The 26,425-nt window shown below is 41.0% G+C and overlaps 3 protein-coding genes across 3 annotated transcripts; 2 read left to right on the top strand and 1 right to left on the bottom strand.

Annotated features, from left to right (window-relative positions):
• The first annotated feature begins 7,159 nt into the window (after positions 1–7,159).
• LOC125899320 (trace amine-associated receptor 13c-like) lies at positions 7,160–8,316 on the top strand. Its single transcript, XM_049593520.1, has 2 exons — positions 7,160–7,332; positions 7,500–8,316. The coding sequence occupies exons 1-2, from the start codon at positions 7,160–7,162 to the stop codon at positions 8,314–8,316; spliced, it is 990 nt and encodes a 329-aa protein (XP_049449477.1).
• A 7,222-nt stretch (positions 8,317–15,538) lies between these two features.
• Positions 15,539–16,719, bottom strand: LOC125899313 (trace amine-associated receptor 13c-like). The gene is made up of 2 exons (XM_049593513.1): positions 16,547–16,719; positions 15,539–16,355 (listed from the first exon to the last, which is right to left on the bottom strand). The coding sequence occupies exons 1-2, from the start codon at positions 16,717–16,719 to the stop codon at positions 15,539–15,541; spliced, it is 990 nt and encodes a 329-aa protein (XP_049449470.1).
• Positions 16,720–21,915: 5,196 nt separating this feature from the next.
• Positions 21,916–23,165, top strand: LOC125899539 (trace amine-associated receptor 3-like). The gene is made up of 2 exons (XM_049593931.1): positions 21,916–22,088; positions 22,328–23,165. Exons 1-2 carry the CDS (start codon positions 21,916–21,918, stop codon positions 23,163–23,165), a joined length of 1,011 nt encoding a protein of 336 aa, XP_049449888.1.
• The last annotated feature ends 3,260 nt before the right edge of the window (positions 23,166–26,425 follow it).

The raw sequence follows: 26,425 nt of genomic DNA on the forward strand, positions 1-26,425 counted from the left end.
GTTGTAGTTGTGTTTCTAATATGTCTCTGCCCAGCTTACTGTTTCAGTTTATCAAATGAAGATAACAATAATTCTTCATCTGCTGCCTTTGTAATCTGTTTGTACTATTTTAACTCCTGTCTAAATCCTGTGATCTATGCCTTTTTTTACCCCTGGTTTAGAAAATCAATTAAGCTCATTGTCACATTTAAGATACTACAGCCTGGCTCCTGTGAGGCCAAGATGCTGTAGGGAGACTCTGCATTGTGGCTGATATGAGACCCTTGGCATAAACAAAATAAATTGTACTTGGTCATGGTGATGAGTTATTAAAAATAGCAGATTATTTATGGATGCGTAACTTTACATTTGTTCCAAAATAATACTCTTTAATTAGTTTCAATGCGACACTAAAGTTACTTCATAAAGCATCGTCTTTAGAATTGTGCAGTCTGCAAATATCAGTGGGATGCTAGTGAGTTCGGTGAGATTGGCAGTGGTTAACCAATAATATTCCACCATTCCATGAAACTTGGAGTTGTAGGGTTAGGTTTTGTTTTTGTGATTTGTATATTTCATTTGAGCATTACTTTAATGCTTAGCAGTAAAAGTTAGCAGTTATGCATCACTGAATACAAAAATCCACCTTCCACACTCACACAGGCCCCCTTGGTGATAGTACTTGGAGGCCAATATTACTGGTTTTCAGAACATAGCAGAATATTGTCACACTTGATACACTAGATAAACTTAGACATCCACCGAACCATATCTGGGGTCCGTTTCACAAAGCAGGTTTAGTGGAAACTCAGAGTCTGTTAACCCTGAAATGAGGGAAACTCTGAGTTTTCCGTTTCAAAAAGGGAGGTAACTCAAACCAGAGAAAGAGGGGTACCTCTAGCCTGTTTCAGAGAGAGAGGTAACTTAAGCTCTCAGTCAGTTACCATAGTAACAGACTCCATGAACTTAACCTGGTTGGGACCAGGTTTTTCTCAATGAACCTCGAGTTTCTCTCTGTCTCCGCCCTCTTTCAGAGCCACACCTCCATTTGATTTCCTCATTCATTCAGTCAGCAGGCGAGTTTTGACGTAGCCTAGTTCTGCCGTCTGTCATTTCAAAAAGATCATTAAAGAAATCAGAGTCAGTATATTAGAAGTCCATTAGGCACAGTAGATGGCAACTTTTTTCACTGGCATGGCATGTCCTTTTGATCACGATCCCGTGGAGGAGGTGCAGCATTACTGCGCAGAGAATTAAATATTCGTCGGGAGATGGTTATCAGACCGCGCATAGATGTTCTAGCATTTCCACACAATTATCTTTTTGAGCTGTACCGTTTCACGTCACAGTCCATCATCTACATACACAACCTAATCCGTCCTTACATTTGCAACATTACCAATCGTAGTCATGCTCTCACATCCCAGCAGATATTGTGTGTTGCGCTCATAGACTGTATAAAAATGCGCTGCGTTTCTTTGCAAATGGAAGTTTTTGGACAATGTCGGAGATGCTGAGCACTTGAGTAAGACAACTGTATGCAGGGCGGTCAGAAAAGTGTGCTCGTTTTACAGGCATCTGCCTTCTTTCTGTTGGCTGAGTAGAAGTCTGTGTTAGTTTTAATAGGGTTAATTATTTAACAGAACATGATATAGATGAGAAGACATTTATGTGTGTGAAAACAGCATTATGTTGGTGATAAAACAACTGCACAGTCAAACAGCCACGTAATATTTACTTTACAATGTAAAACATGATCAAAATGAGGTACCCCCATGAGATTATGCCAAGGTCTTACCTGTTTGAACAGTGTTTTTATATTTCATCCTGAACTGCTGCCAAGTGTGCTTCTCCCCCATGGGACTGCACCTAAATGAAATAAATTAATAGGCTACCATTCAAGCAGTTTTCCCCTGTAATATTATTGTGATTGCAAAGGACTATATTTAAACTTAATCAATGACCCAAGCAGCAATGTTCTCCCACGCCGTCTCCCTCTCTTTTGCAGCTGCAGCGGTGTTGCACTTCTTTTTGAAAACGTGTGCAAACTCACAGTATGAGCGCATTAAGATTTCTAATTCTAGTGGGGTGAAAAACGCAGCCCTCCTCTTCCCCGTTGCCACTGTGACTCGTCGAATCAGGGCTCCATTGATGCTGGCTTTTTATAGTTGTGGTGCATGCGCTTAACTCCAGGTGAAACTACTCCGAGTTGATTAAACTGGTTCAAATCAGCTGTTCTGGAACTGGAAACTCAGAGTTTCCTATCTCAGAGTAGATCAACTCAGAGTTCAGGATTAGACTCAGAGTTTGTTGAACCTGCTTTGCAAAACGGACCCCAGGATAGCTTTTAGGAATGGGGGCCAAACACTTCTCATTGGTAATGTGTTTAAAAGTATTAAAATGGCTGTCACAAATGATTTAAAGTTATTTCTAAAAGAAACTGTGTGGTAAATTATATGACTTAATCCTCCATAGGTGGATTACTGTCTATGGAGCAGCTCCAGACTTTATACCTGATAATATCACAAGTTTGAGACTTATTTCTCTGGCTTGTGGCTATGACAGAAGGTAGCTCATGTTCACAAGTACTGATTGAACTTTCTTAGGCCATAGAAATTATATAGTAGAATGCTTAATTTAGGTCGCATTTTTATTGTTTTTCCATGAAAACCAAACTAATAACTAACTTCATGGCTTCTACAGCACGTGAAAGCTATAAACTAGCTGCACCCTGCAATCGGCTCACATTTTACAAACATGGGAAGCAATGTCTGATTGTCTCATTTACTTCAGCTTATTCAATAAAATCCAAGTTGTTATTTGCTTCGAGGTCTTGTGTGAGGATGCTCTTGATATCAATGATTACTGTTCTGGATGAAATCAGATCTGGATAAAAACCAAACATTGTATTCAAACACATGCAGTTTTGAATCCACATGTTTTTAAAACTCATATAGTGATTGACTTTATGTGGAAAATTGACGCATATACAGAAACAGTGTTGCTCACTGTGCAGAGGCAAGTCAGAATAAGATTAAAAGCAGCTCCTACCCAGTGCAGACATGCTTGTAAAATATAAAAAAGACATACAAATTTAATAAATAGTGCAAAAAAGAAGGGGGGGGGGGGGGGTTAAGGTGCACAGTTCTGCGGTGCTACATATACATATTTATAAATAAAAAAAGATATGTCTATAGATTAAGGAGATAAAAGAAATTATTGCTTCAGCACAAAGTAAACAACTTTGGTGAACTTGAAGGAAAACTAGGTTTGTAACTGATATAAAAAATGATCTCCTGGTTACTTAGCATTATTGTGCCCTCATGATTCGTGCGCTGGGAGATGGTCGCACATTACAGAATAGTGTCAGAATGACCAACTCAGGTCTTCCATCAAAATCTTATAATTCACTGTGCCATATATTCCAGCCAACATTTGTATGAGGCGTCCATATGGGTAGTAAACGGGCTGAAAATGGGTCCTATATGGAACTGTCCACAGGTTCCATACTGGCCCCATGACATTTGCTAGGGCTGGGTCGGTTCTCTGTAATACCAATTCGGTTAGGTACTCCGTCTTGGACCGGGTTTTTTTTTTTTTTGAGACCGACCAGACTGCATACTCGGGCGGAATGTAGGCGGAGCGGACTCCGTGGAGGTCCGCCCGGTAAAAGTGGATGTCCGCAAGCCCTGTGCGCCAAAAGCACGACCGCATGGACTCCACTCCGCGCACCAGACTGCTTGGCATGTATTTTTCACATTGCAGGGATTTTTCACAGACATTTTTACAGGACACTACAACGCGGAAGTGCGCTCGACTCCGCTTATCCACCTTATTTTTCACTCCCTGCGTTCCAAATGGCATACTTCTACTATATACTTTTAGTATGTTGCAGCTGCCCTTAAAAAGTATGTAGTGTAGTATGCAGTATGCATGCTACTGGGACACACTACATCCACTCCCTGAACTCTGACCCTCTTGCTCACTTCCGCCGCCGTCCATAGCGCCACATTTGAATATTTTGTGTTGTTGTACTTCGGAGATGCAGCAAATCTCCTCTCGTCGAGCTCGCCAGAGTCGTGCATTCCGTCGGAGGTGCCGGAGAGCTCTGTTGCTGTTATGTCGTAATGTATGTTGTTGTTTCTAATAAACTGACGTGTTCACGTAAACAGTCCCAAGCCTACTATTAGTGACCTGTCTATTGACCTGTCTACTAGTCACCAGTAGGCATATTAACCCCCTTCACACACAGCTCTCTGTTGCTGGCAGATATTTGTTGTTAAATGTATTTACAGCTATGCAGCTGCTGGCACTATATTCTGTCTGCACGTGAAGCAGCCTTACATTCACATTACTTTTATTTGTAGTGTAACACATTTGCACATTCTTACTACATTACTTAATATGTATTTGACTTTCACTATTTATATATTTACTAGTCTATACTGCTCATACCTGGCCCATAGTATATTCATATTTAGTCATATTCATTATTTATACCACACTTACCCCACTGCCTGTACTGGTATAATCTTCTATATTGTAGTCATAGTTGAACCCCAACATTGATTATACTATAATCACAATAAAGTTGTCTGTGTTGTCTGTGTCGTGTTGTCTTCTGTGCTATATGTGGGCGTTGGTTGTACACGCAGCTCAGTCAGTGCGACGTAACTTCCACTGCGCAAAGGACTGTGGGTCAGAATGGCCAAAGAAGCATGCTGACATGCACACCGTGAAATGTGACCGGATGTAGTAGAACATCCTGGTACTTTTGGCATACTGCATCTGACATACTATGTATTGGGACACACTAATTCTTTTTCTGGCATACTAAATAGTATGGTAGTATGGGTATTGGAACGCAGGGACGGAAACATGGAGGCAAAACAGAATGCAGCCAGCTTCTGGTTTTTTGTGCAATACTTCCGGTCCAGCACTCTTGACCACTGTGTAAATGGGAATCGCCTTGTTGTTTACCTTGTTGATATGTATATATAAAACCAGAAGCTGGCTGCGTTCTGTTTTGCCTCCATGTTTCCATCCCTGCGTTCCAATACCCATACTACCATACTATTTAGTATGCCAGAAAAAGAATTAGTGTGTCCCAATACATAGTATGTCAGATGCAGTATGCCAAAAGTACCAGGATGTTCTACTACATCCGTATATATATGTATATACATACATACAGTATCTCACATAAGTGAGTACACCCCTCCCATTTTTGCAAATATTTCATTATATCTTTTCATGGGACAACACTATAGAAATGACACTTTAATATAACTTAAAGTAGTCAGTGTACAGCTTGTATAGTAGTATAGATTTACCTTCCTCTGAAAATTACTCAAAACACAGCCATCAACATCTAAACAGTTGGCAACATAAGTGAGTACACCCTACAGCGAACATGTCCAAACATGATAATGACCCAAAACACACCTAGTAGATGACAACTGCCTTGCTGAGGAAGCTGAAGGTGAAGGTGATGGACTGGCCAAGTACAGTACAGGCCAAAAGTTTGGACACACCTTCTCATTCAATGCGTTTTCTTTATTTTCATGACTATTTACATTGTAGATTCTCACTGAAGGCATCAAAACTATGAATGAACACATGTGGAGTTATGTACTTAACAAAAAAAGGTGAAATAACTGAAAACACGTTTTATATTCTAGTTTCTTCAAAATAGCCACCCTTTGCTCTGATTACTGCTTTGCACACTCTTGGAATTCTCGACAGCAACTGAATATATATATATATATCACTGCTTTGCTAGCTCAGTCATGTTGTAACGGCTGGATGGTTGATGCGTACATGCTGATTCGGGTGCTATCAGAGCCGATCTGCGCATCACTATAGCTTAATGATCAACTCAGTCAATAAAAACAACCCATCCTGTGTTTGGAGTGTATGTCGCTGACAGAAAGAAAGAAAGAAAGAAAGAAAGAAAGAAAGAAAGAAAATAAAATAAAGAAAATAAAAAAAGGTAGAAAAGCAGTGTACACCTCACATATTTATTTCTCACAGTTGCGCACATGTTTGGCTGGCATGCAGAAGCACCACCTGTGTGTCGAGGGTGCGAGCCACAGCTTCAGCTGCTCAGGCAGAGAGGCTGTGTAGCCCGGTGTGTTTTTTCGCTGATTCGGTTCTGCAGGTTCTCTGCTGGTACACTGGAGACGGGGATCAAGCTGTTTGTCTCACTCAGGATAGATTGGGCTTTTTGGCTCATAGTCTTTGATTGACGTGCGATTTATTCGCGTTTAGAAGGAATAATTTTTACCGGCAATTACCGGATAACGGAAACATGAGCACAGTTATCTATATAAAATACACAGACTAACTAACTAACTAACTAACTAAACTAACTGATTGACTAACATAAACAACTGACAATTGAAAAAAATTAGCTTGCACCGTTAGCACCGGTAAGGGAAAGCATGAGGGAAAGCGGCTGACCGGAAGTTACGCACAAAAACACGGAAGTTGATCACTATTTACTTCCGTGTTTGAAAATAAGGTGGATAGTACGCCCGAATCTGTGAGCACCTGTGTCTGCCTCTTCGCCAAGCGCACAGTGACCACATGGGTTGGTTAACCCAAGTGGGCACCAGATAAGATGTCCATTTCTGACCCATATCCACTTTGTACTCAGGTAGCCCCAGCATGACCCATGGAGGGCCAACCTGGGCAAACCCACCCATGTGGGTAATTCTCATAGGGCCAATATGGAACACATGGACAGTTCAATATAGGGCCCATTTTTATCTCATTTACTACCCAAACGGGCCCCACATACAATGTTGGCTTGATGTCGAACTTCTGTCAGGAAGATTTTTTTTTTGTGTCCCTACTGATCCCCAGATCCTCGGGTAATTATAATTCCTGCCTCTCACTTACATTGGTGAAGTTGAGATAATTACAATTCTGGAGTGCAGAGAGGATTGAATGGAAAAATAGTAAGGAGTGGAGGACAGAACTGTCAGTGGAAGATGTGAAAGGAAGGAACGGATGAAGATTGAGTTTGAGAAAGATGTGCATGGAAACCATAGTACCTCAGTCTCTGTGGAGATAAACAGCAACAGAGGTGGGCAGAGAGGATAGAGATAAATCTTCTGTTTGACAGAAAGCTTTGGTCAGAAAGCTGCCAGAGTTCAGCAGCTTCTCATCTCTGGTGATGGAGACCTTGGAGGAATATGAACTCTGCTTTCCACAACTCCTCAACACCTCCTGCAGGAAGCCAATTCGGTCTTATTTTGAGGCCATGCTCATTTACATTGTGTTGTCCTCCATTTCTCTGTCCACTGCAGCTTTTAACCTGCTCGTCATCATCTCTATCTCCCACTTCAAGTAACTGAATATTACATCAATTTATGAAACTGTTAGATAGTACTAACAAATATTGCTTGATCTCAAACTATTTTTTTTGGTATTTTAGTCATTGCTGTGTTTGCTTTTTTTTTCTAAATTATAATAAATACTATAAATAATAAATATATTCTGGTCTTCCTCTGCAGGCAGCTCCACACCCCGACCAACCTCCTCCTCCTCTCTCTGGCTGTCTCAGATTTCTTTGTGGGCCCCCTCAATTTCTTCCAAATTATGCTCATAGATGGTTGCTGGCTCCTCGGTAACATCATATGTACTCTGTATCAGTATGTAATATACATTATTACCTCTGCATCTATAGGAACCACAGTGCTTATATCAGTCGACCGATATGTGGCTATTTGTGATCCTCTGCAGTACTCCACTAAAGTCACAAAACAAAGAGTTCAAGTCTGTGTTTGTCTGTGTTGGACAGGTTCTATTTTCTTTCACAGCCTGCTGCTGATGGATAACCTGGAACAACCCGGCAAGTTTAATTCCTGCTCTGGAGAATGTGTGTTTGTCATCAACTACATTGCCGGAATTGCAGATGTGTTATTGTCCTTTATCGGTCCTGTCACTGTCATCATAGTTCTGTACATGAGAGTATTTGTGGTGGCTGTGTCTCAGGCTCGTGCCGTGCGGTGTCATGTCACAGCTGTCACTCTCCATCAAACAGCAAAAGTAACTGTTAACAAATCTGAGCTGAAAGCAGCCAGGACTCTTGGTGTTGTCATTATTGTGTTTCTAATATGTATTTGTCCATATTTTTGTGTTGCACTATCAGGCCAAGACACCTTACTCAATGCTTCATCTGCTGCCTTTGTAATCTGTTTGTTCTACTTTAATTCCTGTCTGAATCCTGTGATCTATGCCTTTTTTTACCCCTGGTTTAGAAAATCTATTAAGCTCATTGTTACACTTAAGATACTGCAGCCTGGCTCCCGTGAGGCAAACATGCTGTAGACAGACCCTTAGCATGAACAAAAACTATACGTGGTCATGTTGGTGAGAAACTGAATAACAGATTCTGAGTAAATCTGACCTGTGTAAACACTTATACATACATATATATAAAATGAACATACATGATACAATCCAATATGCTCAAAGAATGACTGTTTCCTTGTTACTGCAGCAGTAAAGTCATTAACTGTCTGTTCATTAGTTTCAGGCACATCACCACCTCTAGGATTCTGCATGTATGAAGACTTGTTCACATTTTTGTTGTGCGTGCTGTGTTCTCAACACAGTAGAATTGATAAGAAATTGTGAGGTTGTCCCTACTCTTATCTGTGATTTCAAGTTATTTATATCCACATTAGGAAAACAGTGTAAAGACTTGTACTTAGTTTTAATACATGACTTTGACCCACAGACATTAGCAGAGTTAGAGCGATCTGTTGGCCCTCGTAAGGCGATTTGGATGATTATGATATGTAAAACGCCTGCTGTATTTGTTGTTGTTTAAGTGGTTTACTCATATGACATAACATATCATTTGAAATGGTTAGGAAAGTGGCCGACCTCCCACCACTTCTCAGTTGCTATGTGATGGAGGTGGCTTGGATGGCCTCTCCAAACCCATGCGACCATTTCAAGACACAGCCACCAAAGTAGGCTCATTTAACTTATCTGTCACACATAAGACAAACAGTCATAACTCACCCATGAAGCATACATGAAACATATTATTACACCCACAGATATCCACACTTTCAGCTTCTGTTGCATCATTTCAGATTTTTATAATTCTCTTCATATCATGCATAATTTCTCTCATTTTGCATATAAACAAACTAGATGGGCACTGCCAGGATGGAGGTGAACGTCAGGGCTTTCTATTGAGACCTCACTGAGTCAATAGGAGCTTCCAATGCTGTTGCTATGGTGTTTATAGCCAGCCTCAGCCTGAATTGAAAGGACGTAAATCACTTAGTTTTCCTGTAGTTTCATGCTAGTTAAAAGGCCAGTACATGGCTAAGGTTTATGGGTCTTGTACTGAATGACACTCCTGTTCTCCAGTAGAGTTTTTAAGTCATTATTGTCATCATAGACTGTTATGAATGTACAGAAATGATAAACAAAAAGCTCCTATGTTGTCTTAATGGGGAAAAATGTTTTCTCTTGTCAATTTAGGTTTTCTAGAAGTGTTTTTATTTACAGTAAGCTCCTTAAAAGGCATCTCTGTCTGTGCTGATAGGTTTTTCACTCATAATCACACATTCAGCTCATTATTTACCCTCTTTTATTTGAAAAGCACCGGAACAAAACCTTAGAAAAACATGGAAAACATTTCTTATAGGTGATATTGTTTTCTAATTTGAATTTGGACTATGTGAAGCATCATGATATGGCCCCATTGTGTTTTCCAGCTAATATTTCCCAGGTCATCTTTTTTTTTTCCAAAGACAAATTTGTACAAAGATAAACTTTTGTTTCAGCGTGTTGAAACTCAGAAGACAGACAGACAGAAGCTGTTAATTCTGACTGTTGGGGAACAAAGTGTTGCCTTACAAATGAGACCATGCATGTACATGTATTAAAATTGGAACAAGTCCAGCTTTCAATTTACTTTGGGTATGCTTTGAATAGGTGTTTCACATGAATTTTACAGGACCACCATTTAACAGACAATAGTAAAGTTATAGTTAGTATCCTTCCTGCAATGTTGTGCCAAAATAGCATTGACATATAATGATGTGAGCTCTGTGAGTTACATTTTTTACTTTTCCTTCAGTTCTAACATATTGTTTGCATGAATTTTGACCCACTTTTACATTTGACGGCAGTAAAATCACCCTAAATTACATTTTTTCTAAAGTGATCCAAAACGCACAAAAATCAAAATAATGAAAGAATTTTATACACAAATTGACCCATATCTACTGAGATGGATTTCAGATCCACCGGTGCAGCCCATATCTAGAAAAAAAAACGAGAAAAGGATTATTTCTAGGGAATCTTCGGGAATGTCTGTGCCTTTTTTATGAGACAGTAGTGACAGAGTTCGGGGCTTGACACTGTCACAATAACTGATTATGTTCCCACCACATTTGCTCAGGTTTCCACTGATACAGGCAACTATTTGTTGTGGCGGTTCAATTTAAGACCCAAAATGCAAAAACAACCAGGAAATAGGGAATGGTTAAAGGCAGTTTCTTGTAGTTTGAAGAAGTGGAGCTGAAGACTTGATTGATCTGATCTAAATGAGGCTGGACGTGGCAGGCTAACCCTAACCCTAACCCAGAGGGGACTGAATGTCTTGGCAGAGCCTTAATGTCTGAGCTGGGGTTTTATAAGTATAAAACCCCAGCTCAGACATTAAGGCTGATTGCGGCCTGATTGTAGATGTGGTTCAGGTGTGCAGATTCAACAGCTGCTGGCACTCAGGAGGACTGGCAAGAGGAGGGAACCAAAAGGCACAGTTGGCATTTGAAGTGTCATGGGAGTCTTTAAAGTGAAAGAAGAAAGCAGCATGGTGCACATAAGGATCAAAGGTCATAGGGTGACCTCACACTGTTGCAAGGTCTGCACCTACATACAGAAGCACCTGTAATGTTAAAGAATAACCTCAGAATAAACAAATTAAAATCCAACAATTCCCAGCTAACTAACTGAGATAAAAAAAAAAAAATGTGGCTCTAGAGTCATATGACTAGAAAGCCAGGTCATCAAGTAATTTTGTCCAAGGGCCAAATTTTCTAAGCAAACATTGTGGAGGCTGGATTCTCAAATAAGGCACCTGATTATGTTTTAAAATGGGTGAGCCAGCTTGAAAAGATACCACAAAAAAAATAATGTAAACAAATTTTCTGCAGTTCTACACCATCTACAGATGGGATTAGTTAGATTGAGGGTGTTATGAAAACCAGGAATGTATCAGGAATAGTATTATTAAATGAATTCTGTACGATAAAATAAAAAATAATCAGGGGTTTGACTTTATCATTAGGCCCCCAAATTAAAGAACCCAGACAGTTGTAAATCTGTTATGATGTTAAGATATGAAAAACACAGAATCATGCTACTATCCTTACTCATTGTACTCCAAAGTAACTTACAAAAGCCCCCAAAGAACCCTGCATAAAGAAAATGTATACTTACAATTAAGAGGAAAACATTGTACCTGACAAATGTAACTGGATATGCTGAAGATTCAGATTTTCCCTCACAGAATATAACAATTAAAATATGATGCATTATTGTTCATATGTTTTGATAGTTTTGCTGTTGTTAACCCTATGGGCCTGAACGACACATAGTACGTCCAAATTCACACCTGTTTTCTCTATGGATTTTCTCTGCAACTGTTTGTCATAGTGAGAAACCATATCATGCAAAACAGTGGAACCGTAGCTTTCTGACAAGACCAAGCACTTGCCGGTAGTCCAATGTTTCAATGTTTTAACAGCGAAAGAAAATGATAAATTTACACTAAAATTATGTATAACAAAGCTTTCGTACAGCTTTGCACACACATTACTCATGGATGGATTACTCATGAATGCAGGGTCGCACAGAAATGTCACGCATATCACATGAAAGAGCAAGACCGGAGCTTTCCGATGATACCAAACACATCATTGTGCTGTCATCCCATGATGCTATAAATACAGATTAATTGTCTACAAAATAAAAACCTGACGAATTTCTTTACAATCCATTATACAGATCTTGTTATCAGTCACTTCATATAGTGAAGAATAATATTATTACTGTTTTTCTATTATCTTAGATGTAAATATTGCATGATTCTTTCAGATAAAACACATTTTTGACTTGTGAATGAGTCAATGGAATTTCTTGCAGTAATGAAAAAATACTGGCAATACTGGAGTAACATTTGATCAAGATTTGTCTTTTAATTCTCATTTAAAACAAACTTCACAGACTGCATTTTTTCATCTGCATAGTATTGTGAAAATTAGGCCTATCCTGACCCGAAAAGATGCAGAAAAATTGGTCCATGCTTTTGTTACCTCAAGGCTGGATTACTGTAACTCTCTATTATCAGGTAGCTCTAGTAAGTCCTTAAAAACTCTCCAGCTAATTCAGAATGCAGCAGCACGTGTACTAACAGGAACTAAGAAACGAGATCATATTTCTCCTGTTTTAGCTTCTCTGCACTGGCTCCCTGTAAAATCCAGAATTGAATTTAAAATCCTACTGTTAACTTATAAAGCTCTAAATGGTCAAGCTCCGTCATATCTTAGAGAGCTCATAGTGCCTTATTATCCCACCAGAACACTGCGCTCTGAGAACGCAGGGTTACTCGTGGTCCCTAAAGTCTCCAAAAGTAGATCAGGAGCCAGAGCCTTCAGCTATCAGGCTCCTCTCCTGTGGAATCATCTTCCTGTTACGGTCCGGGAGGCAGACACCGTCTCCACATTTAAGACTAGACTTAAGACTTTCCTCTTTGATAAAGCTTATAGTTAGCAGCCCAGTATCACAAATCACAATTTGCCTCACAGGGCTTTACAGCATACGACATCCCTCTGTCCTTAGGACCCTCGCAGCTGATCAGGAAAAACTCCCCAAAAAACCCTTTAACAGGGAAAAAAACAGTAGAAACCTCAGGAAGAGCAACTGAGGAGGGATCCCTCTTCCAGGATGGACAGACGTGCAATAGATGTTGTACGGTAAAGTAAACTCAGCTTTTGTTTGGTAACAAGAAAACACCATGGGTTGACTTTTATGCACTGTTTGATTGCATTTGCCATAATCTGGTGGCTAAAACTTCTGCAGTTTTTCTTCAGGATTACCTATAGATTAGAAGGTGTCCCTCTCGTGAAAATGTCTGTCTGTTAAGCCTGTAAAGCAGGTTTTTACACTCTAACTATAGACTGATGTTGAGACCTGTCATACTTGTCTGTTGAGAGATTAACATCAACAAACTATTACACTTGCTCTTTTACATCTCACACCTGCAAGTTGGACACTTGAATTTTATTATTGTTACACGTTTGGCTGCAGCTTCTTGTTACCTTTAATGTGGAACTTGTTCTCTGCAGAAGGTTAAGGCTCAGTTTTTACATTTTGGCTCAGGATCCAATTCGGACTCACTCTGAAATCGTCAAAATCTGGAGCCTGGTCAGTGATCTCCAGTGTCAGACATCAACAACAAAAAGCAGTCCTTTCAAATCTGCATGGTGCGTGGCCAATTGCTATTACTGTTTCACGTTGCCCAGCAGCATCAAGGAAAAAACATGGCGGGACAACAACAAAAGTTAAGGCAGCAGAAGTCCGAGTAGGGTGGACAGTAGGGGTGACGAATGGATTCAACAACCACTGACTTTCAAAACATAACTATGTGCAGGTGTTGCTGAAGGAAAACAAATGTCAATTTGTGGTGTTCTACTGATGTAGAATGTTTATTTTGAAAGAGACTGTATGCAAACTGTACATTTCCTGTGAAAACAGAAGTGTATGTTGAAAATAGACAATGCATGCAACAGGCTGAAGTTGACACGGTGCCCCTGAACATCAGCAAACAACACACCCAGGGTACCTTGCATGTTGAATTTGGACGTGGAAAGTCCATGACCAAATGAATATGTGACGAGGTCGGAGTGAGAATGTGTGGCCAGATCAAACATAATAAACCTTTAGTGTGTTTATTATCAGAGTTTCAGAACCACTTGTTTGAGATAATCAATAAAAAGAAGGTTGACCAATTACACCGACCAATGTGCTTCCTAAATCAGGTTTATTGAGGTTAAACCTTTCTACACTGCACCGAGGACTTCAGTCGCTGGTGGTGGCAGCAGTATGTAAAAAGATACTTTGCTGGTTTTCAACCAGCTTTGCATCATAACAATCAGGATAGCATGTGTAAATGAACTGTGGTACACTTCCTTCCATCTAACCAGTTCTTAGATCTCCCTGCTCCTCTCCCAGCTGGTTCTCAGGCTGCAGCTCAATATTCAGGCTGTACATAAACTTTTTTGTATTGCTTGCCTCCATGAACAAAGAGTATAAAAGTGGATCCCACCCTTCTCTCTGTTTCTCAAACTTAGACTAAACTCTGATCAAACACTAAATTCAGAAACAGTGCTGATCGAAGAAAAAAAACAAAATTCTGTTCTGAGTTGTCTTTCTTTGCCTAAAATGCCTTCAGAAACATGTTGCTTAGTGTATAACTGTAATATGAGATTGTTTGTTACCAGCTGGTCACCATTGTGTCAAACGTATGAATTTGCATTATGTCACCCACCACTGGGAGCATTAGTTGGTCCAGTGCAGTGCTATGCATTGTAGTAGGTTTTCTAACTCTGAAGCAAAATCTGATGCCACAGCCCTTTCCCTCTGTGGTCTCTGGTCATGTAGCACCAATGGCAAAAGTGTTTGTCTTCCTACTCTACTGCCCGTACTTTTTAACTACACACTGCTGATTTATGCCTCTTATTATTCTACTTCTTTTCTTATCCTGACTGTTCAATGTATTGAGCCTGTTTTTATTTTATGTTACTGTATTTTATTATTATCACTATCATTCTCAATTTCTATTTCCCTTTTTAATCGACTGTTTTTTTTTGTTTTAAATTGTGTCTTGTCGCTTTTAATGTCTCTGTAAAGCACTTTGAATTACCTTGTGTTGAATTGTGCTATACAAATAAACTTGCCTTGCCTTGCCTACAGCACAGACAGCACAGTTTAATGAAAGTACCATTGTCCCAGTGGTCAAACACTTATTTAAAGGAATTTGACTGAAAGTCAAGATTTGTAAAATCTGTGAAAGGCCCCTTGATTTGCTTGTTTATTACCCCTTTAGGTCTGCGACACTATCACACTGTAACTAAAGACCTGTTGGGATCAAAAATGCTAACAGCCTGTCTATATTTGCCCAAGATCCTCAAATTTATTTGACTGACTGAAATGTGTCACAAGATTTCATGTTAGTGGCTCCCCACTCTGTACATTGTGTTAGCCTCACAGGAGGCAGGCTTCAGTATATCAAATGAGTTAAATAGATTTTCTAGAGTAGTAGTTTTCTGAATAGCTTCACTGTTGCATTGAAAATGGAAAAGTAATTATTAGAAAACATTATATTGTGGCATTCACCATGTAAAGACATCTTTTTATAATCTGTGTGTAAAAATGTTTAAACACTTTGCCCTGAATCTGTTACACAATCACTGTGACCAAGTACATTTTTCTCTCTAAATACAGGCATCATGCACACTCTCTACAGCATGTTTGCCTCACGGGAGCCAGGCTGCAGTATCTTAAGTGTAACAATGAGCTTAATAGAATTTCTAAACCAGGGGTAAAAAAAGGCATAGATCACAGGATTCAGACAGGAGTTAAAGTAGAACAAACAGATTACAAAGGCAGCAGATGAAGCATTGAGTAAGGTGTCTTGGCCCGACAGTGCAACACAAAAATATGGACAGACACATATTAAAAACACAACAATGACAACACCAAGTGTTCTAGCTGCTTTCAGCTCAGATTTGTTAACAGTTACTTTCACTGATTGATGGAGAGTGACAGCTGCAATATGAAAACGCATGGCACGAGCCTGAGACACAGCCACCACAAATACTCTCATGTACAGAACTATGATGACAGTGACAGGACCGATAAAGGATAAAAACAGATCTGCAATTCCTGCAATGTAGTTAATGACAACCACACACTCTCCAGAGCAGGAATTATACCTGCCGGGTTGTTCCAGGTTATCCATCAGCAGCAGGCTGTGACAGAAAGCAGAACACATCCAACACAGACAAACACAGACTTGAACTCTTTTTTGTGTGACTTTGGTGGAGTACTGCAGAGGATCACAAATAGCAACATAGCGGTCAACAGATATGAGCACCATGGTTCCTATAGAGGCAGAGGTAATAATATAGTCCAGAGCATAATACAGAATACACATGAGGTCCCCGAGGAGCCAGCAACCATCTATGAGTATAATTTGGAAGAACATGAGAAGGCCCACAAAGAAATCTGAGACAGCCAGAGAGAGGAGGAGGAGGTTGGTCGGGGTGTGGAGCTTCCTGGAGAAATAAGAGAGCAACATGCTTATCATTATTTGTAGCATCAACTGTCATAACATCAGATAAAAGCCATGACTGAAACATAAAACAATCTTCCCTTTACAGCGTAGGATAATTTTTATATTCCATTACACAAACAATTACTGTCTGTTCAGCTACCAGCTTTTTAAATTAATAAAGTATTTGAATACTTGAAGTGAGAGATGGAGATGATGACCAGCAGGTTGAGAGTCACAGTGAGCACAGAGATAGAGGACAGTAAAACATAAGTGAGCATGGATACAGAGTGAGAACGCATGGCCTTCCTGCAGGAGGAGTTGAGGAGTTGTGGAAAGCAAAGTTCAGCTTCATCAAAGGTTTTCATTCTCAGAAAGAGGAGGAGACGAGAAGCTGCTGAGCTCTGTTAGCTTTCAGCCTGAGGCTCTGTAATATAGCCAGTTTACCACTCCCCCCTGCTTCGTCTTTCTCTTTGGTAATGACTGTCTTTCAGTAGGCGTGATTAAACTTCTCCCTTGTGTAATTACCTCTATCATCGTTAGGTGTCTATCTTTCTCTCTATTTTACACCTTTGCCCCTTTTCTCCTTACATCTAAACAATGACAATTTCCATGATGCCCTGCTTTGGAGACCAGCAGAACAAAGGGTAATGCCTCTTCTGGATACTATTATGTCATGAACCCGAATAAGCTCTTGCTGTATGGATATGTTCAGACTTCAGAATTGTTTGTTTTAAATTGGTAGATTCAGTGTTCTGTCATGTCTCCGTGAACTCAACCACTTGTAACCCCTCCCCCAGTCAGCCATCCCTGTAGTCATCACTTATCCTCATCCAGGCCTTGCAGCTGTCACTGAATCCCTGCTGCACCTCAGTGGCCATCTCTGATACTTCGTCACTGATCCTTGCATATGACCTCCGCTAGAGCAGCCGTTGGACTTACACATGCAGTACAGTCAGGATGGAGAAAATATGTCCACCTTAAGCCGTACCTGACTGCAGTGAGCCCAAATGAGGCCCCTTTATGGCCCCTCGAGTACCTGAGAAAGAAGAGAGAGGGGGATTAGGGTGGAAACAGTCGACTTTTAGAGTCGTAGGGCTTAGTTTATTCATGCAATACAGTGCCAGAAACAGGTTGTGATGATGAAAATGAAAAAAGGCGTGAACATTTTGTCATAAATAGTGAAAAGGGGGAGAATTTTGACTGGGGGAGGCAATGAAAAACAGGAGTCTCCTGAGAAAAATGGGTGGGTTGGCAACTATGACGAGCCCCCTCTTGCTCCAACATGCATGTGGATTTTGAACCCGCTGCTTATCCCAGTCTCCAGCGTGATGTCCTGCCTTCCTCATTAATCAGCCAGTTAGCTCATCTGTTACTCTTCCAAGTATCTCAGTATCCCCCAGTGCCTATTTCTGTGACCCAACTGAAACTCGGGTTTGCAGGTGACTCTGCCCTTCAGGCATATAAGTCTTCCTGTGTGGTTCCATCTGTGTGTCTGGCATCTTGCTCTCTGCCCTGAGCTGCTCCACTTATCTCAGCCAGCAGAATTATATCTTTTACAAAGAACAGATCATCAATTCTGATGTCCACAAACTGGACTCTCTCCTCCACCTGACTGCACTTTTAGATCCTATGTTCCAAGAGATCTTAACTTTGTGCCAAGAATGACTCCACAGTGCAATGACATTTCAGTAGAAAACCTGTCTAAAGGGGCCCCGTGTCCTTCTTGTAAGTGCTGCACAAGAAAATAACACAGCTTTACCTTCTCAAAGTTCGATTTTAAAGTCAGTAAAGGAAAATTCTCTCCCTCCAAGAATTGACACCATAACATGGTGGAGGGGTTTGCATGTCCCTATGATGCTGGGAGGTGTGTTGTAATAGGTGTACTTGGGACCAACACACCATAGGCCTAAGATCAATGATCGACTTTTGAATGTATCATCAGACGTGAGGCAATAAGCCATATGACACTCGAGTGAAGAGAGAAGCAGATCTGTCAACTGATTACCACGTGGTGGTGAGTTGGATCAGATGGGGGGTGAGGTGTAGTGAGGGTGAAATGGGAACGTCTGGCTGAGGCCCCTGCCCACAAGGTGCACAAGGTCCCACCTTTCAAAAGATTTTTTTTTTTTTTTATGCCTGCCTGTCCTGAGAACCCACTGGTGGACATCAGCAGTGAATGGAGCTGTAAGGCTAAAGAAGGGGGCCTTTAGGGCTTGGTTTGCACAGGGGTCTCCAGAAGCAGCAGACAAGTACCAATTGGCCCAAAGGGCTGCAGCCTGCAATGGTCGCCAAAGCAAAAACCTGGGTAAGGGAGATGTTTGGGGAGGATATGGAAAGGGACTTTTGGTTACCCTCAAGGAAGTTCTTGCAAACTGTTAGATGCCTCAGGAAGGGAAAACAGTGCTTGTCTCAGACTCCATTCAGCTGACCTGGACTGGGGATACTGTCAAGCAGTCGAAAGAACACTTTGAGAAACTGCTGAACCCAGTCATCACATCCTCTATGAAGGAGGCAGATTCTGAAGACTTGGGAGAATCCTTGCCCCTATCCCTGGCATAGGTCGCTGATGTAATAATTAAAGCTCCTTGGTGGCAAGGCACCAGGTGTAAATTAGATTTACCTTGAGATGCTGAAGGCTCTAGACATTGTTGGGTTGTCTTTACTGATACACCTTTTCAGTGTTGCATGGAATGTGTCTTTGACTTTTTATCTACTGTTACTTTTACTGTCTTTGTCTGTAATGTGACCTTGAGTGTCATGAAAGGCGCCTATACATAAAATGTATCATTATTATCATTATTATTATTATTATTATAACGCCTGTTGAATTGCAGACCAGGTTGGTGGTTTCCATTAAAAAAAAGGGAACTGGAAAGTGTGCTCCAGATATCATACCAGGGTGCTGAAAAGGAGGCTCTGACCAGCTGTTGAACCTCTGATTCAGGAGGAACAATGTGGTTTCTGTCCTGGCCATATAACAGCTGGACCAGCTCTTTACCATTGCAGGGCAGCAAGAGAAGTCATGAAAGTTTGCCCATCCAGTCTACAAGAGTTTTGTGGACTTCTGTTTGTGATATTCATGGATAGGATCTAAAGGCACAGCCAAGAAGAGGAAGGGGTCTGGTTGAGGACCTCAGAATTACATCTTTGCTCTTTGCATATGATGTGGTTCTGTTGACTTAATCAGACTGTGACCTCCAGCATGCACTGGAGTGGTTTGCATCCAAGTATGAAGCGGTCAGGATGAGAGTCAGCACCTCCAAGTCTGAGGCCATGGTTCTCTGCCAGAAAATGGTGGAGTGCCCCCCCTGGTTTGGGAGAGAGTTCTATCTTACACAGGCTCCACCCTCTACTTGACTCTTTGGGTAAAACTACCCTAATCATGAGCAGGTATTCACACACTGACAGAAAGCATAAATGTAGCCAGTCAATCAGGACATGCCTACCCTAACATGTGCGGACTGCATATATAGGGAGGGGGATTCTCCCTGTCAGTCATCCTTTTCCTCTTTAGTGATGGTGAGTAAAACACTGAGCAGCTTTCTTCATAGATGGAGTGGGCACCTCAATAACCTCAACGGTGCTTCAGCACAGACCAAGCAGTGAGCGGTGTTCAGCAACCACCCTGCGAGGCCTGCCAGGCAAGCCCGGTCTCACTCTGAAGTCATTGAAATCCGATGCTTGGGCAGTGACTTGCAGCGTCACAAACCATTGAAAAAAGGTGTCCTTTAACATCAGCATGTTATGCAGCCGGTTGCTGTTATAGTTTAATGGCCCCCAGCGGCATCGGGGGAAACGTGGCGGGAATAGGACTTAAGAAAAGGCAGCGAAAATCCAACTGTGGCGGACGGGGAGGAAGGAGAGGTGGTGGATGGGTCCAACAACCACCGATGTTCACCAACTTTTGCGTTCTGTAAGATTATAAAGCCAAACCCTGTTCTTTTTTTCTAAACCCAAACATGTGTGTTTGTTCAGTCAATAATGCAACAAAATGCATGGAGTGCTACTTGGGTGTAGCAAAGGGTGTCCCTCTGGTGCTCCTCAGTTTAGGGATCCAAGTAGAACTTAAACGAAGAGATCTGAGGCACTCAGGAGGGTGATGATTAAAAAGCCTTTATTAATACATGGCTAATCTAATAAAAACATGTCAACGTGTTTCAGCCAAAAAGGCCTTCGTCAGGGCAAGGGCAAAATGTTTGTCAGTCAGCTCAGTTCATTGTTAAATAAGTCAGCTGCTCAGTGTGAGCAGCTAGGTGGTCATATGATCAGCATCACCTAGTGATGACAGAAAAAGGGGTCAAAGATATAGCAGACTCTGTACAACAGGGGAAATCTGCACAACACACTTTAACATCATTAATTCAACAAATAATCAGTAAAATATACATACTGTAGTAAGTATATGTTTATGTTTATTTTCTTGATTATTTGTTTGGCTGAAATGCGTTGGCATGTTTTTATTACTGTAGATTAGCCATGTATTAATAAAGGCTTTTAATCATCACCCTCCTGAGTGCTTCAGATCTCTTCGTATAAGTTCTATGTGTGTTTGTTGTTGAAGAAAAAAAGGTCAGTTTGTGGTGTTGTACCAACGTAGTGCTTTTATTTTGAAAGAGACTGTATGCAAACTGTACATTTCCTGTGAAAACAGAAGTGTATTTTGAAAACAGACAATGCATGTAACAGGCTGAAGTTGACACGGCGTCCCAGAACGTCAACAACCAACACACCCAGGGTAGCTTGGACGTCATATGTGGACGTGGAAAGTCCATGACCAAACGTGGACACGTGACGAGGTCGGAGTGAGGATGTGTTGGCCAGACACTGCCCAAATTCAGACACCAAAAGTGATGGAATCATTTCAAATGCCTCAACATGAGGCTTTGCCACCATGAGAGTAAGCAGGAGCTTGAGACTGCTCCCTCCTAAGCTGGTAAGTCACGTTTGTTATGATCCAGCTCGCCTATTACCTTTTACCTATTGTTTTGTTTTTTAATATTTTATTTATATATATATATATATATATATATACATACACACACATACATACATACAATATTGAAAATTCTACTAGTATTAACATTTTATTTATTTATTTATTTATTTTTTAAAAAAGTTTACATTTGATCCTTTTTTGTTGGTGATATCATATTTTTTTAATAATGGTGATGTACACTGGTTGAGGTTTTTCTGGGGGCCCCAACATCATGAGAGATAAATAAGGAGAGATAAATCAGTTGTATTGTCGGCAGCAGTAGCTCAATCCATAGGTACTTGGGTTGGGAAGTTTCAAGTTCCCGTCGAGGTGCCACTGAGCAAGGCACCGAACCCCCAACTGCCTAGAGTGCCTGTCCATGGGCAGCCCCCTCGCTCAGACATCTCTCCATTTAATGCATGTATAGGTCCTGTTTGTACATGAATGTGTATTTGGGGTATTTGTGTGTGGATGACAACAGAGTGAAAAAATGGAATTTCTCCTCTGGGATTAATGAAGTATATCTTCTTCGTATAACAGAGTGCCTTGCCTGCACTCAACAGCTTCTTGCCACCTCTCTTTGAAGATGAAGACTCTGCAGGGAGATGAACTCTGCTTTCCGCAGCTCCTCAACAGTTCTTGCAGGAAACCCATGCCGCCTCAGTCTGATGCCATGCTTGCTTACACTCTGCTGTCCTTCATCTCTCTGCTCACTGCAGCTCTCAACCTGCTGATCATCATCTCCATCTCACACTTCAGGCAGAGATAAACTCTCAGCATGACATAATATATTTTCAAAATGAAACCATATGTATTCCTATTCTGTGTTTAAACAATTCTCACTAGAAAATATTGTGTATTCAAACGTTATGTTGTGACTAAAGCAATCACCCCTGAGTAGATTCATGCCTATAAAAATGTCCTTGCTACTATGTCTGTGACTAAAAGGCTACTGCTGATGATAATTGTATAAGTAATGATATTTTTTTACTTTTCAGGCAGCTCCACAGCCCCACCAACTTCCTCATCCTCTCCCTGGCTGTGTCAGACTTCCTTGTGGGCCTCCTGCTAATGCCGGTTGAAATCCTTCTAACAGAGGCTTGCTGGTTCCTGGGTGACCTGATGTGTGCTCTGTACTATATTTTAGATTTTATCATCACCTCTTCTTCGGTTGGAAACATGGTGCTCATATCAATTGATCGTTATTTGGCTATATGCGATCCTCTACATTACACCACCAGAGTCACTGTCGACAGAACAAAGATCTGTGTTTGCCTTTGCTGGATTTGCTCTGTTCTCTATAATAGTCTAATTTTAAAGGACTTTCTGAGACAACCTGACTCACAGAATTCCTGCTACGGAGAGTGTGTAGTTGTCCTTAACCACATCACAGGAGCTGTCGACCTTGTTTTTACCTTTATTGGCCCCATTACTGTCATCATAGTTCTGTATATGCGGGTGTTTGTGGTGGCCGTGTCTCAGGCTCAAGCCATGCGGTCTCATATTGCACCTGTCACACTTAAAGGTTCAGTGGGTGTTACTGCTAAGAAATCTGAGATGAAAGCGGCCAGGACTCTTGGTGTTGTTGTTGTTGTATTTCTAATATGTTTCTGTCCATATTACTCCCCATCCCTTGTTGGTGAGGATATTGAGGACAGCAGTTCGTCCTCACCCTTTGTAGTGTGGCTGCTGTATTTCAACTCCTGTCTGAATCCTGTGATCTATGCCTTTTTTTACCCCTGGTTCAGAAAATCTATCAAACTCATTGTTACACTGAAGATACTGCAGCCTGGCTCCTGTGATACTAAAATACTATGGAGACAGACTGGTGGGTAACATCAGTAAAACTGCAGATGAAAATGTAATTGCTGTTGTTATTGAGTCACTCAAGAAAAACAAAAGACAAAAGGTGTTATGGCGGAATCACATTCAGTATTAGACAATCAGTTGTGTTCATTGTCATCATTACAACGGAAATTATAATCCAACATGCCTCTGTAATTCACACAGTGGCAATGACATTCATATGAAAATGTTTACGCTGTTAGCTGACTACAGAGTGATGCTATTCATGTGTGCATCATCTCAGCAACATAAATGTGTGATTAAATATAGTAATTGGTTTATTTTCTAAAGCAGCTTTCTTTTATGTTCATTTAGTTTCCTGAATCATGTTTTCCTGTGTATTTGAGCAAGCCAGTTAGTATCCTGTCCTGCCCCGTCCAGGGTCCTGTGCCTGACCATGCTTCTTGTCTTTGAGGTTCCCAAGAACATTCAAGTAACACAGTGCATTATAAAGCCATTCAATCCTTCCTGGGTGTCCATAAATTAACTTCAATTTTTGCCATTATTGGAGAAACGGGATGGGAACTTACAAACCTCAAATGCTCCAGCTTTGGAAAAGACTTGTGAAGATGTCCAATTAGAGGCTCACTAAAAAGATGTGAAATTAAGATTTAATTAGGACATCTCCCGTTGTCATCCCTGGAACATTTATTTTCCAGAAGAGGTTAAACTGTGATATTCTGGAGATCAGGAGTAAAATGTTTCTCATGTTTAAAGAAAAATGGTCTGTTGACAGATGGTATGAACCAAAACCATGAACACATTGTCTCATAAAAACAGTTACAGTGTGCAACCTTATGTGAAGCACAATCTAGACAAAAGACAAAGATCTCTGTGTGCACAGCTGTGCTCGGGAGCGTTACCATCAGCCTCAGAGACTGGAAGGTTTAACCTCAGAGGAGGGCAGAATTTGTTGTGTAATTTAGGTGAAGCTAAGAATGAGGTTAATTTCTTGTATTACTGTCCTGTATGTGGAGACATAAGGGACGTACTTTTCAGTAAAATGACTTCTGTTTATGTTGATTGCTTTTGGTTGGATGATCATGAAAAACATTTCTGTGGCTGATTTTCTTTGGTGGGTCTGAGATACAAGGCAGAGAATTTTGTTTGAGGACTGAGCGGTGAAAAAAACATGTACACATTTCTCACCTCAGGTGTTTTCAGAAATATATTTTAGTGACAGTTTAGGTGTTAAATGAAAAAGTTTCTCATGCCAGTTGCGGCTTCTCCACCACTGAAGAGTTTTGTTAGTTTGGGCTCAGCATGCTATGCCCTGCTGTCCAACCTGCTACACACCAGACCCTCTTTTCCACCCTTGAAGGCGGTGGGCCCACAGAGCAGCAGCCTCATGTTATGGCTTTGGGCAGAGCAGGCCCCATGGGTCCAGGACCGGCCACCAGGCACTCGCTGGTGAATAATGCTCCTAAGGCTGCCTGCAAGAGATGGTCAGGCTCAGCCAATTATGGATGTGGTAGCTCTGGTTTAATGTTAACATTTCACTAGGGTTTCGGTATCACTGTCAGTCTGACCCGTCAGAATTAAAAGAAAAAGAAAATCTGTCCACTGGAATGGACGGTGGATCAGATGGTCACCGGAAAATGAATAGAGAAATATGGTTTAAATGGGAGCCCAGTGCCCACGACCTATAACAGGATAAGTTGCTACTGAAAATTAATTAATGAATAAATGAAGGTTTAAATGGGGAAACACTGTTCTGATTTGATTTTCTAATAAAACAATCAGCTTATAAAGCATCCTATTCATAATGTACACAGAATATTAATCTCAAGAGATCTTCAACATAATATTTTCTGGAGATATGTCAGAAATATACGATATTCTGAGCAGTGACAAATACAATACAAAATATATATGCGTTTGTTTTACAGTATCACCTTATTCATTGATATGAGTTAACCATTCATGAAAAATAAATAAACTTTTGTTTTTTATATATAAGACTTTTCATCATTTTTACCATTAGGTGATTTCATTGTTACTATTCTTTGTCTCTCGGACTGGACAGAAATAGCACATGATAAAGTATCCCAAAAAAATGCTTATTGATTATTTATGAGTGCATTTAGAGTAGAAATACACCATTACAATATGTGTTTTTTTGTGTTTGGAACATAATGGAGCTCTGAACTGGTTAAGGTGGGGGTTTGTCATTTATGTACCTATTGCACAGTTTAAAGCAAAACGAGAAGAGGGGTTGCCTCAGCTGCTCTCAGCAACTCAAGAGGCTCTGTACTCTACAGGTAATACTCCTGTACTCACGAGCACGCATTCACACACTGAGAAAAGCATTAATGTGGCCAGCAAATCAGGACGAAATGCGTGCCGACTCCACAGTATTTAGGAAGGCAGTGTAGGGATTGAATGCTATGACACAATATCAACTGCTGCTTTGTTGCTGGGAAAGCCAGTGGCGAAGCGTTTGCAGTGTTCAACCCTTTCTGTGCCAGCCCCTCATAGGCTAGCCTTGTGTGTATGGAGGGTCTGGTGGAGCTTCAGCCACTGTGTGACTGTGGCATGAAGGTTTCCTTAATCTTGAAGACCTCATGGCAAGTCCAAGTTACTGGCTATGATCCACACATCCTAGTTATCTTATGTCTAACCAAGTTGGGTTTGCAATCAGTTGGATGAAGAGCAGCCCCCTGCAGCTTGGTGCAATGCTAACGGTGTTGACTGTCATGCAGGCACTTGGGTTCATGGCGGCGGCAGCCCACCCGTGGTACCCGTTGCCAAGCCACACAAGTCACGCTTAGTTATCATTCCCCCCTCAGTATAGGACAACCTGAGATACTGTGGGTCCCCACAGCACCTGTTGCAGGAAACACCGCTGGCACAAGTGACCTCTGACATTAATGATTACGGATGCGTCCCTGACGGGGTGGGGAGGGACCTGCCACCTAAAGCAGCTACCTCTGGGTTGAAAAAAGAAGCAACATGGAAGCAACAAAAACTGCAATTCCTAAAATGGCCACTTGATGCTGGCTCCAAAAGTGAGTCAGTCCCCACAGACAGCATGTTAAATTCCCCAACTCTACAGCAGAAGTAAAAAGCCTGGTACAAAAACAGTTTTCTTCTCTACAGCAACATCCCTTTTCCACAGGCCAGTTGCTAAAAGACAGTTGTCCTTCTACTGTTCTGTCTAATGTTATTAGGGCTTTCTGGGAAAAGGTGCAACACACAGTTCTTCAAATAAAGAAAAAAACAAATGTTTTCCCTTTGAGGCTCATAATACG

The sequence above is a fragment of the Epinephelus fuscoguttatus genome, linkage group LG13, assembly GCF_011397635.1.
Source record: "Epinephelus fuscoguttatus linkage group LG13, E.fuscoguttatus.final_Chr_v1".
In the NCBI taxonomy this organism is placed as follows: Eukaryota; Metazoa; Chordata; class Actinopteri; order Perciformes; family Serranidae; genus Epinephelus; species Epinephelus fuscoguttatus.

Coding starts and splice junctions, on each gene's coding strand:
- LOC125899320 (XM_049593520.1), top strand. CDS start 7,160: ATGGAGACCTTGGAGGAATATGAACTCTGCTTTCCACAACTCCTCAAC. Junction 7,333..7,499: donor ATCTCTATCTCCCACTTCAA/GTAACTGAATAT, acceptor CTTCCTCTGCAG/GCAGCTCCACACCCCGACCA.
- LOC125899313 (XM_049593513.1), bottom strand. CDS start 16,719: ATGAAAACCTTTGATGAAGCTGAACTTTGCTTTCCACAACTCCTCAAC. Junction 16,356..16,546: donor ATCTCCATCTCTCACTTCAA/GTATTCAAATAC, acceptor TTATTTCTCCAG/GAAGCTCCACACCCCGACCA.
- LOC125899539 (XM_049593931.1), top strand. CDS start 21,916: ATGAAGACTCTGCAGGGAGATGAACTCTGCTTTCCGCAGCTCCTCAAC. Junction 22,089..22,327: donor ATCTCCATCTCACACTTCAG/GCAGAGATAAAC, acceptor TTTACTTTTCAG/GCAGCTCCACAGCCCCACCA.